Source organism: Tursiops truncatus, chromosome 6 (assembly GCF_011762595.2).
Source record: "Tursiops truncatus isolate mTurTru1 chromosome 6, mTurTru1.mat.Y, whole genome shotgun sequence".
Lineage (NCBI taxonomy): Eukaryota > Metazoa > Chordata > Mammalia > Artiodactyla > Delphinidae > Tursiops > Tursiops truncatus.
In genome coordinates, this window is record NC_047039.1 from 51,062,426 (window position 1) to 51,079,010 (window position 16,585).

At 38.3% G+C, this 16,585-nt stretch overlaps 1 protein-coding gene across 4 annotated transcripts in view; it reads left to right on the forward strand.

Moving 5' to 3' along the window:
* The first annotated feature begins 1,047 nt into the window (after positions 1-1,047).
* Positions 1,048-16,585, forward strand: part of PSIP1 (PC4 and SRSF1 interacting protein 1) — a 38,534-nt gene continuing 22,996 nt past the window's right edge. For all 4 annotated transcript variants that reach the window (XM_073806111.1, XM_019934853.3, XM_004323313.4 and 1 more), the window contains exons 1-3: positions 1,048-1,182; positions 1,618-1,830; positions 5,012-5,088. In XM_073806111.1, the coding sequence (XP_073662212.1) occupies positions 1,759-1,830; positions 5,012-5,088 (149 nt within the window). In that variant the 5' untranslated portion in view covers positions 1,048-1,182; positions 1,618-1,758. The remainder of the gene's footprint in view (positions 1,183-1,617; positions 1,831-5,011; positions 5,089-16,585) is intronic.

A 16,585-nucleotide genomic window follows, 5' to 3' on the forward strand; every position in this document is an offset into this window, starting at 1 on the left:
CTACCAACACATTTAAAAATGTACTGGCTACAGGATAAAAAAATAATTTTAGAAATCCCTTGAAGATTATTTTGAGAGATAAACATTTGAGGTTTAGCAGCACTTTACACTGTACTACCTACAAGCTACCATTCTAGGGAAATAAAATTTAGATGCATTTAAAATACAGTATGGGCCCAAACCCACATCCTATCGAAAAGGCTTATGCTTTCCTATCATTGTTTTCTATACTGCACGTTTTGCATTCGTTAGGACTGCCTATTTCTTAATAGTTCTTGGTGCTTTAAATTTAAAAGAAAATGAATGGGGCTTTCTCATATTACAGTTTCAAGAAAAAGGAGACTGCAGGGCCCCTTCAGCAAGGTTTAAGAGGCCTACAAGCTGCACACCCGTGCAACCGCCTCATGCTCCGATTTCATCTATGGGTTTTTGTACAGTTCTTTTTTGGATGGTGCAAACCGCGCAAGTGCAGCATTAAAAACCTCTCCACCCTGGGAAACGATGCAAGAACATGCAGCTTAGGCTGCCAGATTCTCTCCAACACAAGCCAAGGGCTGGAGGCCCGTATACCCGCCCCCAAACCCCGTCCACAACAATCGTTTCCTCCCTCCCCGCCTTTTACATACAGTACACATACAAATACACACACGCAGAGCAGCCAGCAGGGGCGGGCCGGGCCCGACCACTCCGCAAACCGCAGGGGGGAGCCACAGCGGGCCAAGCTGTTTGCTCCCCCTTCTTTGTTCCTTCTCACTCTTATCTCTCTCCATCAGGCTGCACCTGTTAGGAAAAAGCGAACTTGGGGATCTAGGATCTCCTGAAGTCCCGTTTCGAAGCCACATACCTTCGGCGGGTGTTGCGTTATCCCCCCTCCGTCGGCTAGCAGTTGGTCCCGCCCCAGTGCTAGCGGGCGCGGAGCGGGAGCCGCGCGGGAGCAGCGCAGCGACGGCGGCGGCAGCGGCGGCGCGGTTGCTATTCGGAGACGTTGAGACGCCTCTGCGGCAGCTGGTGGCGCAGGTGGCTTGCGTGGACGCGGGCAGAGGCGGCCGGCCCGCCACCGCAGCCTCAGCGCCCGCGGCCCCGGCAGGTGAGCGGGCGGCGGGGAGTCGCCCCGCCCCCCCCTCCGGTGGCCTCACTCCTGGCTGTAGCGGGGAAGTGGCCGCGGCCCGCCCGGGAGCAGAGGTTCGGCCCGGGGCTGTGATCGTAGGGAAGAAGGCTGGGGGAGAGGCCGTGTGTGGCTGGGAGGGGAACGTTCCCTTGCCTTTTGCCATCTTTTTCTTCCCCCCGACCCCCCACCCTCTTGGGGCTTAAGCTTGGGAGAAAAAAGCCAGAGGAAAGATGGGGCGGAAGAAAGGGGAATTCGGGGCTGAGAAGCATCTCTGCCTCAGGTGGTGGCGTCTTTTCGGTCGTCGAGCGGTGGACCTTGCGAAGCCTGGAGGGCTAGCTCTCGGGCTGCGGAGGCCGCGCACTGGCGCGGGAGGCGGGAGGCGGCTCTCCCCTCACTCTCCCACCCCCTCCCCACCCCTCCCCCTCCTCCTCCCCTTCCCCCGTCCCTCCCTTACGGCCCCTCCCTTCGGGTTTCTGAGCTTTAACCGCCCTCCATGCTCTCCCTCGCAGGCGCGTCGGGACACCCCGAGGCATCCTCCCCCTCCCGCCGCCGCGGGAGCCTCGGCTGCCGTCCGCCTTCCCGCATCCCCTCGCAGTCCGCACCGTCACACCTCCTCCCTGTGCTCGGACCCCCGGCCTCGGCCCCGAAACATGACTCGCGATTTCAAACCTGGGGACCTCATCTTCGCCAAGATGAAAGGTTACCCTCATTGGCCAGCTCGAGTAAGTGATTTTTAGCCTTCGCGTTTAGCGGTGCTACATTCCTCAGAGGCCTACTTCCTATACCCTCTTCTCTTAATTTTTTTTTCTCGTGTTCTTCTCTCCCTCGCTTTCACTTAGTCTCATTTGTAACCTGACCTTTTATTTTAGTTTTTTGCCCACTAATCTTCCATGTAATTTAAAAATTCAGGTGTTTATACATACTTAGGTATTTTCCTGTGGTTTGTTTTTGACAGACTTTGGCAGGTTTTCTTAATATGAAATATTTCAAGGTGATGCCATTAGTGTTCCATTGTAGGTGAAAATAATCAAGTATGGATTTTGTGTTTAAAAATTAAGGGAACAGGCATTTTCTTAACTTTGAGTAAAATGCAAAATACCAGTGAAATCTATGCCAACTATTGGGTGTTAAAGAGTTCTACGTGATTAAATTAACATAGGTATTCTTTCCTGTTTTATGGTTGATGAGACCTTCTGGATTGACTTGTTTAATACGATAGAGGACTGGATATTCTTGAAAATTTTACAATAAGGTAGCATCACGGAACGTCTAGAAAGTTTATTTTCACGTTTTTATTGGTGAAGTTTGCCTTATGACCTTGAAGAAGTTGTTTTACCTCTTTGATTGTTTCCCACAGGCAAAAGGAGGAGTAGACCCATATTCCTGGGTTCACATGTAGTGCAGAGAGGTGATTAAGGACTGAGGGTTTTTTGTAACATTTAGGAATTGAGACTGTCTAAAATATCTAAGTACCATTTTCAGAAAAAGATCTTTTAGGTTATGGTAGGACTCAGGTTCTAAGGTAGTGATAGAACCTAGCAAATGTTGAGCTCAATTAGGTTAGTAAGCTCAAGGTCCTTCTTAAATATAAACACGAGATAGTCTAAAGTTGTAATTTCCACTAATTTACTCTTCATTGAGGGCTGTATTTCTTAAAGATAATTAAATCCTGTAGTTTTAATTATGTCAGTTGGGAGGAAGAGTAACCATTGGTTACAGAGAATCATGGAGTGAGTTGCTGAGTGCTATCCAAGTATAAAATATTCACTGTTTCTTAATTTTTCCCATCCAGCTCTTTACAGACTCAGGTTTACTGGTTTCCTTCCCCAGCCTGGAAAGATTTTTTTTTCCCCTAGTCTATTAAATCTACCTTTTCAGTGGAGTCTTATTGAAACAATCCTTAATCATAATTCGTCTGTATATTTGATACTTTATTTCCTTTGTGATAACCTTTTATTTTAACTCTTATGTGCATTCTTTGACCTCCAGGTAGTTTGTAAGCTTTTCCAGAGAAATAGATACAAACTGAATTTCCTTATTACACACCCTCCCAATCCTTAGTACATAAATCATACGCTAAAAAACACCTTACTTCATGTTTAAGTAAAGAGCATAGGGAAACTGAGCAGGTTTAAGGCCCCTGCAAAATACTTTTTTGTGGTTTTAGCATCATTTATTTTGAGGTGTTATAAAATCCGAGCATATGGGGTACATCTTTATTCAGATTTCTATGCGACAGTGCAGTTAAAAACCAAATGAAAATGTTTTAAAAATTATCTACTCTTCTAAATCATCTTCCCTACATGCTGCAGTCTGTTAGGTGACTAAGAATGCTAATAAAAGCAAACCTAGAGTAGCCTTAGGAGGACCAGAGTATTTTCTTTCTTTCTTTAATAAATTCTATATTTAACATTTTAATTTGGATTGAAATGGGAAATTTTAGTCTCTTTCCTTTTCCCTTTTTTTCTTAGAAGCAGTTGAACTTAGTTTTGATATTGTTTGTGTCTAAGAATTATGTTCCTTTTTCTATCTTCTCTCCAATCTTACGAATTCTAAGTCTTTGCTTTAGAGAGTTTAAATATGTATTTAAGGTCTCAGCTGTGAAGGTGACAATCATTGTTCCAGTTTTGATTTTAATGCTTTCTGTCTGTGTATCCAGGCTTCATTACTTTTTAAGTCTTGCACATTCTTGTAATCCTGTACCAGTAGTAATTGTTTTTAAAGTCAACTTTAAAAAATTGCCTAGCATTTATTAAACTCTTTAGGTGCTAGATATTTGCATAAACTTTTAAAGCTGTTTGCTGGCAGAAAGCATATGAGCTGAGGTGACAAATATATCCCTTATCTTAAGGCCTCTAAGGATTTTCACAATTTAACAATTTGTCACAAAGCCGAAAAGACAGTATAATCTTCATATAGGTGGGGAAGTTAAGTTCCCAAGGGTGTTGGGTGCTAACGATTCTTATTGATATCTGAAACCTTCAGATTGCCAACATCACCCTCATGGTCTTCTCTTAAACATGATAATGCATGTGGAGCACCATAGGTCTGCTGGTGGTCTGTTCCCTTCTTAATAGTCAGCTGATTTTTTAAATTAAAGTGTCTTTGAAATTATGAAAGTTCTGAAATAGAAATATTATTATGAAGTTTAAATAAATAAATAATGAAGTAGAAATGTTAAATTCTGGCCAGATACTACTGCCTGATGGCCTTAACTCTGGTAAGCAAAAGTATCAAGTATTACAGATGTGTTAGACATAACAGTACCTGAAACTTTCTTCCTTACTTAATTAGAAGTATTAAAGTATTAAAAGAGAAATGGAAAAGGAACAGGTAACCTCATGTGATTCAGCCATGTAGGTCTAAGATCTTTTCAGAATATGTGTTTCAGACTTGGAGAAATACTGTTTTAAACTTGTTAATGTCTCCTATATTTGGATAGCCTCCCTGCGGAAATAGAATTTAAAATTTTTGAATAGGTTCAGACTCTCTTATCTGGAATTCTTAGGGCCAGATGTGTTTAAAAATTCAGAACTTCGGGATTTTAGAAAGGTAATGATGGTACATATGCCATATATCTTGCTCCTAGTAGGGTCTGGGATGGCACATGGTAATCTAACACGATATTTCTGTGGAGAAGCATCACTAGAAATGCTAGGTGGATAAAAGAAATGATGGAATAGCTTCAGTGTCAATCCAGGTTTTGCTACCAAATGAGTTTTGAGAGAAATAATTGGTTTTCAGAGCTTCTTGGGTTTCAGAACTGGAGGTAAGGGATTGTGGACCTGTAGAACTGGTCCATTTTATAGCAGATCCCTTTTGGATGTCCTGTTTTCAGTTTATTCTGATGTGTTTAGGTGCGTATGATTTAAAAGATTTTAATTTTTCTGATCTTTTTTTTAGGTAGATGAAGTTCCTGATGGAGCTGTAAAACCACCCACAAACAAACTACCCATTTTCTTTTTTGGAACTCATGAGACGTAAGTCCTTTTAGCTCTAAAAGCAAATCAGAGTTAATTTAGCACGTTCATTAGGCATATAATGAAAAACAAGTAGAGATTAATTCAGAGAGAAAATAAAGTTACAGGAGATGTTAAAATCATCTTTGAACTTGGAAAAAAATCTTCAAGTTTCCTTTTAAAATGTATTTTTATGGTAGAAAAATTAGACACTGTAGATTGAACTTTTATTGAAATGGATGTCCTTAATCATAAAAGAAAGATGTACATTGGTCCTCTCATCAATCAGAAGAATAACTGATGGATGAAAATATGTAAGGGAAGTTTTAACAAGGCATTCAGTATTCATATTTAGTATAATTAGTGCTTTTCATGACAGTCTGGCACCCTATTTTAGGCTTTGATTTTAGCCACACAAATGGTATATTGTGGGAAAGGTGAGAAGAAATCTGGATAGTTCCTTCTGTGTGTATTTATATGGTCCTGAGAGCCACTGTTACTGCTCTGCTGCCCCTGGTGGATTTGTGGGCAGAGAACTGATTTGGTGAAGCAAATTAATTTTTCAAAAATTGCAAAAAAAAAAAAATTTCCAGTAGAATATTGAACTGTTACTTCTGGGTACAGAGGATTACTCCAGGGGCTATCTCATTAGTTTTGAAAAACAATATACTATGTGTCTGTATTTTAATAGCCTTACAAGTTGTATATAATCTCGTTGATTTTGAACTTTAAGTTTAGAATTTGCAATAATTTTGGTAAAGTAGACTTGTTTACCTGGGATCAGGTGAAATAAAACCGGGGGTACTCTAATTAGAATTATGTATTCCTTAGAATGTGTACAGTGGCAACATTGGTTTAATGTTGCTTAGCTACTGTATGAACTTTCACATAATTTTAAGAAATAGCTTTATTAATATGTACTTTACATCATAAAGTTTACTTGTTAAAGTATATAATTCAGTGGATTTTAGTATATTTATTTCCATAACCATTAGCAGTCACTCTTCATTCCCTCCCCCTCCAGCCCAGGATACCCACTAGTTCACTGTCTATTTTTGCCGATTCTGGACACTTCATATTAATTAATTAATTAATTTTTGTTGTGTTGGGTCTTTGTTTCTGTGCGAGGGCTTTCTCCAGTTGTGGCAAGTGGGGGCCACCCTTCGTCACGGTGCGCGGGGGCGCGGGCCTCTCACTATCGCGGCCTCTTTTTGCAGAGCACAGGCTCCAGACGCGCAGGCTCAGTAGTTGTGGCTCACGGGCCTAGTTGCCCCATTCATATTAATGATATCGTACAATGCCATGTAATTATCTGCTTTAAAATATAGTTTTGAGTCCAGAATTGTATTGGCCTTCACCGTAATTACTTTGAGTTGGATCCAGGTATATTCTCTGAATATAAAAATTCAATTTGTAAAAAAATGATGAGTTTCTGATTCTCTGGGATAATCTGTTTAAAACTCTTCCATAAATTTAATAGAGAAAGGTATCTTTTAATGAAAAACTGTGTACTCTCTATATGAGTAGGGGTTTTCAAAGTTTGGTACCAGGTCAAGCTGCACCCCATATGGGAACAGCACATGGGAACTTCAGATAGTAGGCATGCAAATTCTTGGACCTTACTTGAACCAGAAGCTGAGGTTTGGGGCCCAGCAGTCTGTTCTAACTAGCCTTCCAGATACTTCTAGTGCCCGTGAAGTTTGGGAACACTTTATCAGAGTAAAGTGAATAGACGTTCCCTAGAATTTTTATGTATGCTTATAGTACCATAGAACACATAGTTAATTTTTATGCTAAATTTAGAAGAATGATCATCCCTTCCCCAACATTTAAAAATGAGGATTTTTATGTTGTAAATATCTGTGAATTATACATCAGAACAGACTACACCAAATAATTAAATTTTCATAAGCATTGTTTGGTTAATAACAAAACAGTGGTATTAAGTGGTTAATGAAGACAGTGAATTACTAATATTCAAGAATTAGAATATATTCAGGAAATTAAAGTATAACTTTAAAATTAAGCTAATGGGGCTTCCCTGGTGGCACAGTGGTTAAGAATCCGCCTGCCAATGCAGGGACATGGGTTCGAGCCCTGGTCTGGGAAGATCCCACATGCCACGGAACAACTAAGTCCGTGAGCCACAACTACTGAGCTTGCGCTCTAGAGCCGGCGCTCCGCGACAAGGGAGGCCACCGCAATGAGAAGCCGGTGCACCGCAGCAAAGAGTAGCCCCTGCTCGCCTCAACTAGAGAAAAACCCGGGTGCAGCAACAGAGACCCAGTGCAGCCAAAAATAAAAAAAAAATTAAAAAAAAAATTAAGCTAATGATAGTAAATTTTCACTTCAAAATGCACTTGTAATTTTTGTGCATTAGTGATCTCATAAGTACACCATTACCTTTGGAAAGGCGGTGCTGTTGTATCTATTGGCCTGGTGACTTAACTTTTTGGTATTTAAGGTTGATTTTTAGAAACTAGATCTCACTGATTATTTGCCTTTCCCCTCCCTCAAAAGTTGGGAGGGCAGTTTTGTGAACCTTTCAATTTGGAATTTGTTTAAATGGGAGTTTTTTCTAACAGCCTGTAGTTAGGGAGATGGGAAAGGAAGAACATAGAAGAAGAAATGGCAATTTAGAAAACTGTACTTATTCATAGCTTATTTATAGATTAAGTTTTTTAATTGTTAATTTGGAGCAGAATCCTTTTGTAATTGCATTCTTTTCCTGACTTGCAACCATCTGACTTTTCATAGTGTTGTATACCTTTCACAGTAAATTCATCCAGCCAAGTTTTGAATATTAGATAACAATGAGCCCTTATGTATACCAAACATGATGGTCTACTAGGTATCTTAAAACTAATATATTCAAAACAGATTCTTAGTAAATGAGACAAGGATGCAGTGCTTTGCTGGAGGCAAAAATCGTGGTGTCATCCTTGATTTCCTATTACAGTCTTTTCCCTTTCTCCCCACATCTAGTCAATTAGCAAGTCTTGTTCTTTTCCTTTAATGTGCATTCTGATCTTTTTTCCATCTCTTCTACTACCACTTAAGTTCATACTGCAGTTAGTTTCAGAAATAGTGTCCTACTCCTATCTTTTTTTTTTTAATAAATTTATTTATTTATTTTTGGCTGCATTGGGTCTTTGTTGTTGTGCGCGGGCATTCTCTAGTTGCGGCAAGTGGGGGCTACTCTTCATTGTGGTGCGCGGGCTTCTCATTGCAGTGGCTTCTCTCGTTGGCGGAGCATGGGCTCTAGGCACGCAGCCTTCAGTAGTTGTGGCGTGCGGGCTTCTGTAGTGTGGCTTGCGGGCTCTAGAGCGCAGGCTCAGTAGTTGTGGTGCACGGGCTTATTTGCTCCGCGGCATGTGGGATCTTCCCGGGGCAGGGCTCGAACCCGTGTCCCCTGCGTTGGCAGGCGGATTCTTAACCACTGCGCCACCAGGGAAACCCCCTAATCCTATCTTTGTCTCAGTTTTCACTCTTAATGTATAGTCAAAGTGAACTTGATATTCCAGTCAGATCATGTCATTTCTCTGTCCAAAACCCGTCAATGGCTGCCTTATTACAGACAAAACTCCGAAGTTTTGTCGACAAATGCTATTTATGAGACCCTATATGAACTAGTCTGTGTTTACCTTTCCAACCTCATCACGTTTTTTCACTGTTACACAAATATATTTCATCTTGTCTCAAGTCCTTCTTGGCTGTTTTCTCTGTTGGGAAAGGTATGTCTTCAGATTTTCAGTCATTTAGATCTTAGCTCAAATCCTCCTTTTTGTGCTTTTTCTCCATTGCACTGATGACTGAAATTTTTTTCTTTTCCTTCACCCACAAGTGAAAAGCTTGGAGAGCAGGTACCTTGTCTATCTTGTTTGTCATCATTTGCTTAAGTGCCTGGCACATAGTAGCTGTTAAATAAATGTTTGGTGAGAGATTGACAGCTTTATGACCTAGATAAAATCATTTATGGATTATGAATTTGCTGTCCATTAGCTAGCATTTGTATAGTTTTTAAGACAACTGATCGTAAGGCTGTCTTTGAATCCTGCCATATATCTGCTGTATGACCTGCTGTATGGCAGGTTACCTAGCCTTGTGTCCTTCCCTTCCTTACTTGTAAAATGGGAATAATAAAATATTCGACCTCAGAATTTGAGGTGCAAACAAGATACTACATGAAAGATGCTTAGAACAGTGCTTGGCATGTATTAAACACTAAGCATATGTCAGCTATTAATAGTTAAAGGTAATGTTGCATATTATTTTTTCACGACTAATACTTGTGTTTATTAAATTGTTTGCAGTGCAGTTTGAGTTTTGCTGACTAATTACCATTGCTAATTGAGGGAATACTCTCATCTAAGGTCTATTTATTTCTCTAAAGTCAGAAAATTTTAAATGAAGATGGTGTTTTTGCCGCTTTTATCTCCTTACTGCTCTTGTCTTAATTCAAAGATGTTAGATGCACAGTTCTAGGAACCTTAAAAATATCCATCACAGGCTGTTTCAAAACCTGCCTAATGTACAGTTTTAGGAGTGAAGGTGAATGGGGGAGGTACTGCTTGTTGGTCGGTTTTTTGGTATAACCTGTCCACAAGAAAGGGATAAAGAAATGAATCATAAGGATAGGATTTTATTTTCTTCTACACTAGTTTTTCTATACAGTTTCTGTACTACAGACATCACTGTATGTGTTGGTGAGGGGCTTGTACGGTTTCTCATGAGCCTTATATAATGAGAGGAACTGTTTTTTCATCTCTATACTGTCAGGTTCGTGGCACATAGTAGATGTATCAGTTGTCTGTTGCATCATCTTCTATTATAAAATAGTGTGTGCTGTTATAAAATCTAGTTTAAAACAGTATGTTTCCTATTTTGTGATTAATAATAATAGAGAAATGAAACAGCAAGTTAGAATCAATGTTTTAAAAGGTAGACGTTTCTGTATTATAATATGACTTGGCAACAGTTAAATGAGTTTTGAGCTTCATGTCTTTAGCTCTGATAAGCATTCACATGCGATTTTTTATATGCAACTTTGGTTTGCTTTAAAGGAAAGGTTCTAGGTATGTGATAACTGAGTTTTGTGAGACATATATGTGTATGTTTTCATGGGTATGTACATTGTTTCCAAAAAGTGACTTTAGAGAGAGAACTGCTTTTCTGTTTACTTACATTCTGTGAAAATTGGGATACACAGGAACACACGGTCTTCAGGCATAGGCCACATAGGAAACACACTTGCAGGCTTTAAGTTGCTTGACAATTATAACATTAGTACTGTAGTTAATGGTTTGCTGTTTTCTTAGGACATTTTACATGAGCTTTGATCCTTGTGGGCTTTGACATTGGTATTTGGAATGAGTTCATACGTATAGGGATATAACATCAATAGTTTATTAGTAGATATTTCAAAGACTATATTACAGTGGTTATAGGAAACCCTGAAACCTTTTTAAGGGAACATTGTACAGAGTGGAGGCTATGCTGTTTAATAGCTAGATAACCTTGCCTGTGTCAGTTAATCTTTCTGGCCTTCAGTTTTCTAATCTTTAAAAGGAGGATCTTGGTGATCCCTAAGTGTTCCTTTCAGCGCTGGAATTTGGTGGGTAATATACTTTGAATTAATGTATATCTTCTCATTGTAAAAATTTTAAAAACAATGTTAAAAGAGTTCTCTACAAAGGAAACAGTCATTTTTACTACTATTTTTTAGAAACAACCCCTAAACCTGTTACTGTCTTAGTATATTTTCTTTGAGATTTATATGTCATTTAAAAATGGAATGCTTTGAAGAATGAATCAGAGCCACAGCCACATAAGGTTGTGCTCTTGGGGACTAGTGCTGGCTGTTTAAAAACTAATCTGCGCCCTGTGTACCAAACCTGTGGGATTGCATCCCTGGGGAGGATTCTTTGTGTGTGTATGTGTTTTCTTCTTTTTTTAAATTGAAATGTAGTTGATATATATTGTATAAGTTTAAGGTGTGTTGATTTTGATACATTTATATATTGCAATGTTACCACCATGATTTGATATATTTATATATTGCAATATGATTACCTGCCACCATAGCATTAGCTAACATTTCCATTAGGTCCCTTAATTAGTCATTTCTTTTTTTGTGGTGACAACATGAGAGGATTCTTTTTTCATCCACCATAGTTTTTTGAGTCTCATTAAGGAGCTCTGTAGTCTTGAGCATATCATTTGAGCCAGCAGTTCTACTTAGAATTTATTAGGAAGATACGTGAAAAGATTGAGCAATACATTATTTACTGTAGCTGCATTTTATAATAGAAAATTTGATACAGAAAATGGTCCAACAATAGATAAATTTTGGGAAAGCTATTCAATGAAATAATATTTAGCTGTTAAGTAATTGTTGACATGAAAACATGTTCATTATAATTTGAGAAAGTATTTATGGATGAGTATGCATCATATCCATTAAAATGACATGTTTATATCTGTATATATGCAACAAACAAGTGGGTGAAAACAGTGGCTATCTGTAGTTGGTAAAATTCTGGATCATTTTTGTTTTCTTTGATGGGATGTGGTATTCACTGAAAAATATTTTAACAGCTTTGTTGAGATGTAATTCATATCCCAAACAATTAATCCAGTTAAAACGTACAATTCAGTAGATCTTAGTATATCCAGAGAGTAGTGTAGACATTAGCACAGTTTTAGAACATCTCCATCATCCCAAAAACAGACCCTGTACGCATTAGCAGATACTTTGCATTTCTCCTTTCTCCCTCCTGTCTTGCCATACGGAACCACTAATCACTGCCTGTTCTGAGCATTTCATATAAATTGAACTATACAATATGAGGTCTTTAGTGACCTTTTTTTCTTTTAACTTAGAATAATGTTTTTGTTTTTGTTTGCGGTACGCGGGCCTCTCACTGCTGTGGCCTCTCCCGCCGCGGAGCACAGGCTCCGGACGTGCAGGCCCAGCGGCCACAGCTCACAGGCCCAGCCGCTCCGTGGCACGTGGGATCCTCCCGGACCGGGGCACGAACCCGTGTCCCCTGCATCGGCAGGCGGACGCTCAACGACTGCGCCACCAGGGAAGCCCTAGCATAATGTTTTCAAGGTTCATCTATATTTTGTAGCATGTACTTTGTCTTTACAGTATTGCCAAATATTCCATTGTATTGGTCTGTATTTATCCATTCATCAGTTGATATTTGGATTGTTTTTACTTTGGACAAATATAAATAATGCTGCTATGAACATTTGTGAGCAAGTTTTTGTGTGGACATGTCTTTTCTGTAGGAGTGGAATTCCTGGGTCACATGGTAACTGTGTTTAATCTTTTGAGGAATTGCCTGGCTTTTTTTTTTGTTTGTTTTTTGGTTTATTTGTTGGCTTTGCTAGCTCTTAGTTGCGGGACGTGGGATCTTTAATTGTGGCATGTGGGATCTAGTTCTCTGACCAAGGATCAAACCCAGGCCCCCTGCATTGGGAGTGTGGAGTCTTAGCCACTGGACCACCAGGGAAGTCCCTGCAAGACTTTGCAAATCAGCTGTGCACCATTTTATATTTCTGTTAGCTATGTGTGAAGATTCTGATTTCTCTATATCTTTGCCAAGACTTGTTATTGTCTTTTTTATTGGGTGTGAAGGTAGTATCTTATTCTGGTTTTGATTTACATTTCACTGATAGCTAATGACACTCAGCATCTTTTCATGTGTGAATTTTTTTTTTTTTTTTTTGCGGTACGCGGGCCTCTCACTGTTGTGGCCTCTCCCGTTGCGGAGCACAGGCTCTGGACGCGCAGGCTCAGCAGCCATGGCTCATGTGCCCAGCCGCTCTGCGGCATGTGGGATCTTCCCGGACTGGGGCACGAACCCGTGTCCCCTGCATTGGCAGGCAGACTCTCAACCACTGCGCCACCAGGGAAGCCCATGTGTGAATATTTTTTTAACCATCTATATATAACATGAATTATTTAGATTTGCAAAGGTCTTCTCTCAGTTGGAAAGGCATAGTTATTTAATTTTTGGTATATTGATAAACATGTAAATTTAAGTATGACTTATAATATGAACATAATAGTAAAATAATAGAAAGTAGTGCTTGAAAACCTGACTGGAGGAGGAGCAGGGAGAGAAGTTTTTTAAAACCTATTCTGCAAAATTAAGAATAAAGGTTAACCAAGTGTAATAAAAATGTATATGTAAAACAAGGTGGTATGAATAAGACCAAATATAAGTGACTACACTATGTGAATAGAATTCTCTGTTAAGACCTTTTGATTGGATTAATCCTATTAAACTACCTGTGTCGTATTTTCTGAGACAAGGCTCAAACAAGTCACGGCCAGGTAACAATATAATGTCACAAAGAAAGCAAGAATGGGACCATTGCTGTCTGATAAAAGTAGAATTTAAAGTCAAAGCATGAAGAGGAGAGAAGGATACAGGCATTCCTTAGCTTTGCATAGTTCTAGTATGTTTAAATTTTGGTCACCATGGTTTAGGTAAACAGCGCCAGTCCCCGCAACAATGTTTCAAATTTCACTTACTCTGGAATACTAACTGTAACTATGTAGACTACAAAATTTGTTGCTAGTTCTTCAGTCCACAAATCAAGATGTAAATAACAGATGCATAGCATGTCACTTTTTTTTTGAAGTTTCTTGGTGATTGGTCAGTGTGCATCTGTTTCTCACTTCAAGCATATATAGCACAATGTGTAGTAGTGTTGTTGCCTCTTTGTCTTTCAATGATATACCCACCCAGGTTACATTTAAAGAGAAAACAAGATGGGGAATCGGCCAACAAAGAAACTGATAATGCCAGAAGTGAAATTTGAATTGAATGTAAATGCAGTTATAGAATAAATAGCCTTGTGAATAATAACCTTGTGAATGTAGATGTGCTGTATATAGGGAGACTAGATACACAGCCAGAGCAGCTTAGGGAAGGCAAGCTTATCAACATAAATGAGGAAAGTGGTTGTAATAAAAAGGATGAAGATGTCTCAGAGGAAGTGACACCAACAAAAAGCATTAAAGATATGCCATAACATTGAAAATACAAAAGACAAAATGTTAGAAACTGATCAGATTTAGAAAGGAGTATGACACATTGCCTTAGGCATAGAAAATATGCTTACTCCGTGTCATAAGTTATGTGATCAGAAGGGGCAAGCACTGTTAAAACTATTAAGTTTTTTACAAAGACATGAAACACTTTAATCTCAGTGTTTCTAATGTTTTAAATTACAGTGTACTAAATAATTAGTATTAGTTTTACTATATTTAAAATTTCCTTACACACTGTCAGTAATAGTGCATTTAGTGTTTTGACAATTTTTGAAGGTTTTGGAACAATTGTAATTTTTCCCATTGTTCAGTAAGATTGCCTTGCACAGTCAATTTTGTGTTCTCTCATTGTCATACAAAGTGAGGGCTGCCTATTTTGGGGAAGGAAAAATTATATAAATTGAACTGTCAAACCTTTATATGCTAAATAACATGGTAGAATCAGTTTTCTCTTTTGAATACTTTTTTGGTTTAGAATCATATCTAAAAATGACCCATGTTTGAAGTTTTACGACATTTTCCTGCAATTTTATTAAGTATTTAAGGTCCCTTCCACTTCTTCAAGTTCCTGATGCCACCAGTTTTGAACCCTTTGGGGATTTTGAACTATAAATTAGGGTACTGGCTCGCTTTCTTCTATATTGCTGTTTAGTATCCAACTTTCTTAGTCTTCCCAGCTTTCAAACCTGTTGATAATGCCCCTTGTCATCTTTAGCCTTATGAGTTATGGGGTTTTAGGAGAGAGAGTTGCTTTGCTCTAACTAGAAGTATGTTTTATTTTTGATGGTGTTTTTAACTCGAGTCATCTACTTGGAATTTGAAGCTGATTATGCAGGAGGAATTGCTTTACTGTTTTAACTAAATGTGTTAAATTTTCTAATTTTAGATTATGGGTAGGAATGAATGATGCCTAGTAAAAGTCTGAATTTTTAGATCAAATGCAATCATATAGCAATGATGATTTAAATGTGCCTTAACTGATGTGCAGTTAAAATACATGGATACTTTGAGTATTTATAAATTGCAGAATTTAAATAATAAAGCTGACTTATATGCATTTGATTATATTTAAGTAGAGCCCTAAGTCTCTTTTTTATTGAAATTTTATCTTAAAGCCTTTTAAAATATTCTAAACTGGAATGTGAGCTATAGTCATTAGGTCCCTAATTCTTAAAGAATTTCAGCAGATATGGAATTTGTGATAGATAATTAGTAATTAATAATCTTAAATTGTAGCATATTTTAGAGGAAATGAGTAGTAATTTGATTTTCCTCTTGCTTTGGAGAATACATATATATCAGCCATTATAGCAAAAAACTGGTACATTCTCTGCATCTACCTTTATAGGATTGACAGACTTCTACAGAACTGACTGACATAGGGAGATATATAATGGGGCTGTTTTGGGGATTATATCTAAATATATATGTATATATACACACAAAAAAATAGTTGTCATCATTCACGGGTTCCATATTTATTAATTTGCCTGCTCACTAAAATGTATTTATAATCCCAAATCAATACCTGTGGTGCCTTCATGGTCATGTCTGTGTGTGAAATGGCAAAAAATTTGAGTAACTTGACGCACACATTCCTAGCTGAGGCTGAACCAAGGCCATGCTTTACCTTGTTTCAGCTCTCATATTGTAAACAAGTGTCCTTTTTGCAGTCTGTGTAGTGCCACGGCTTTTGTATTTTTGTGCTTTTTCGTGGTCATTTTGCCATTTATAATAGCACCCAAATGTAGTACTTGAAGTGCCATTTGGTGTTCTTAAGTGCAAGAAACCTGTGCGTTGCCTTATGGAGAAAATATGTGTTATGTAAGCTGTTGGCTCTAAGTTCAGTGTTAATGAATTACCAGTGTATATTAAATAAGGTGTCTTTAAACAGAAACACATAAAACAATGTTATGTATTGATTGGTTGAAAAAATGTTGTGACCAGAGGAACCTACCCTGTATTTACCCTGGAGCAGTGGTACAGTATTCCTTAATTCAGTGTTCATGGTGTTCATCATTATAGAATATAATTACCATGAATACAAGAATTGACTCATATATATGTGTGTGTGTGTATATATATATATATATATATGAATGAACAAAGCAGTTACAACATCTGATTCCCTCATTGAATAAAGTAAAAGTCTTAACATACTTATTTTCTAAAAATCTACATGTATGTATATACAAATATTAAAACATACATATAATATACCTTATTGACAATGTTTTGAGTTGTATATTCCAAACTACTTTGTAGTAAAACTATATTTAGAATGCATTTAAATGTATAGATTAATGCAGTCTTGTGACACTCTTTTTTCATTTTTATGCATTTTTATAGTAAAATCTGTAAAATTATAGCAAAATTTACCATTTTACCATTTTTAAGTGTGCAGTTTAGTGGCATTCAGTACATTGACATTGTCGTGCAATTTGTGTG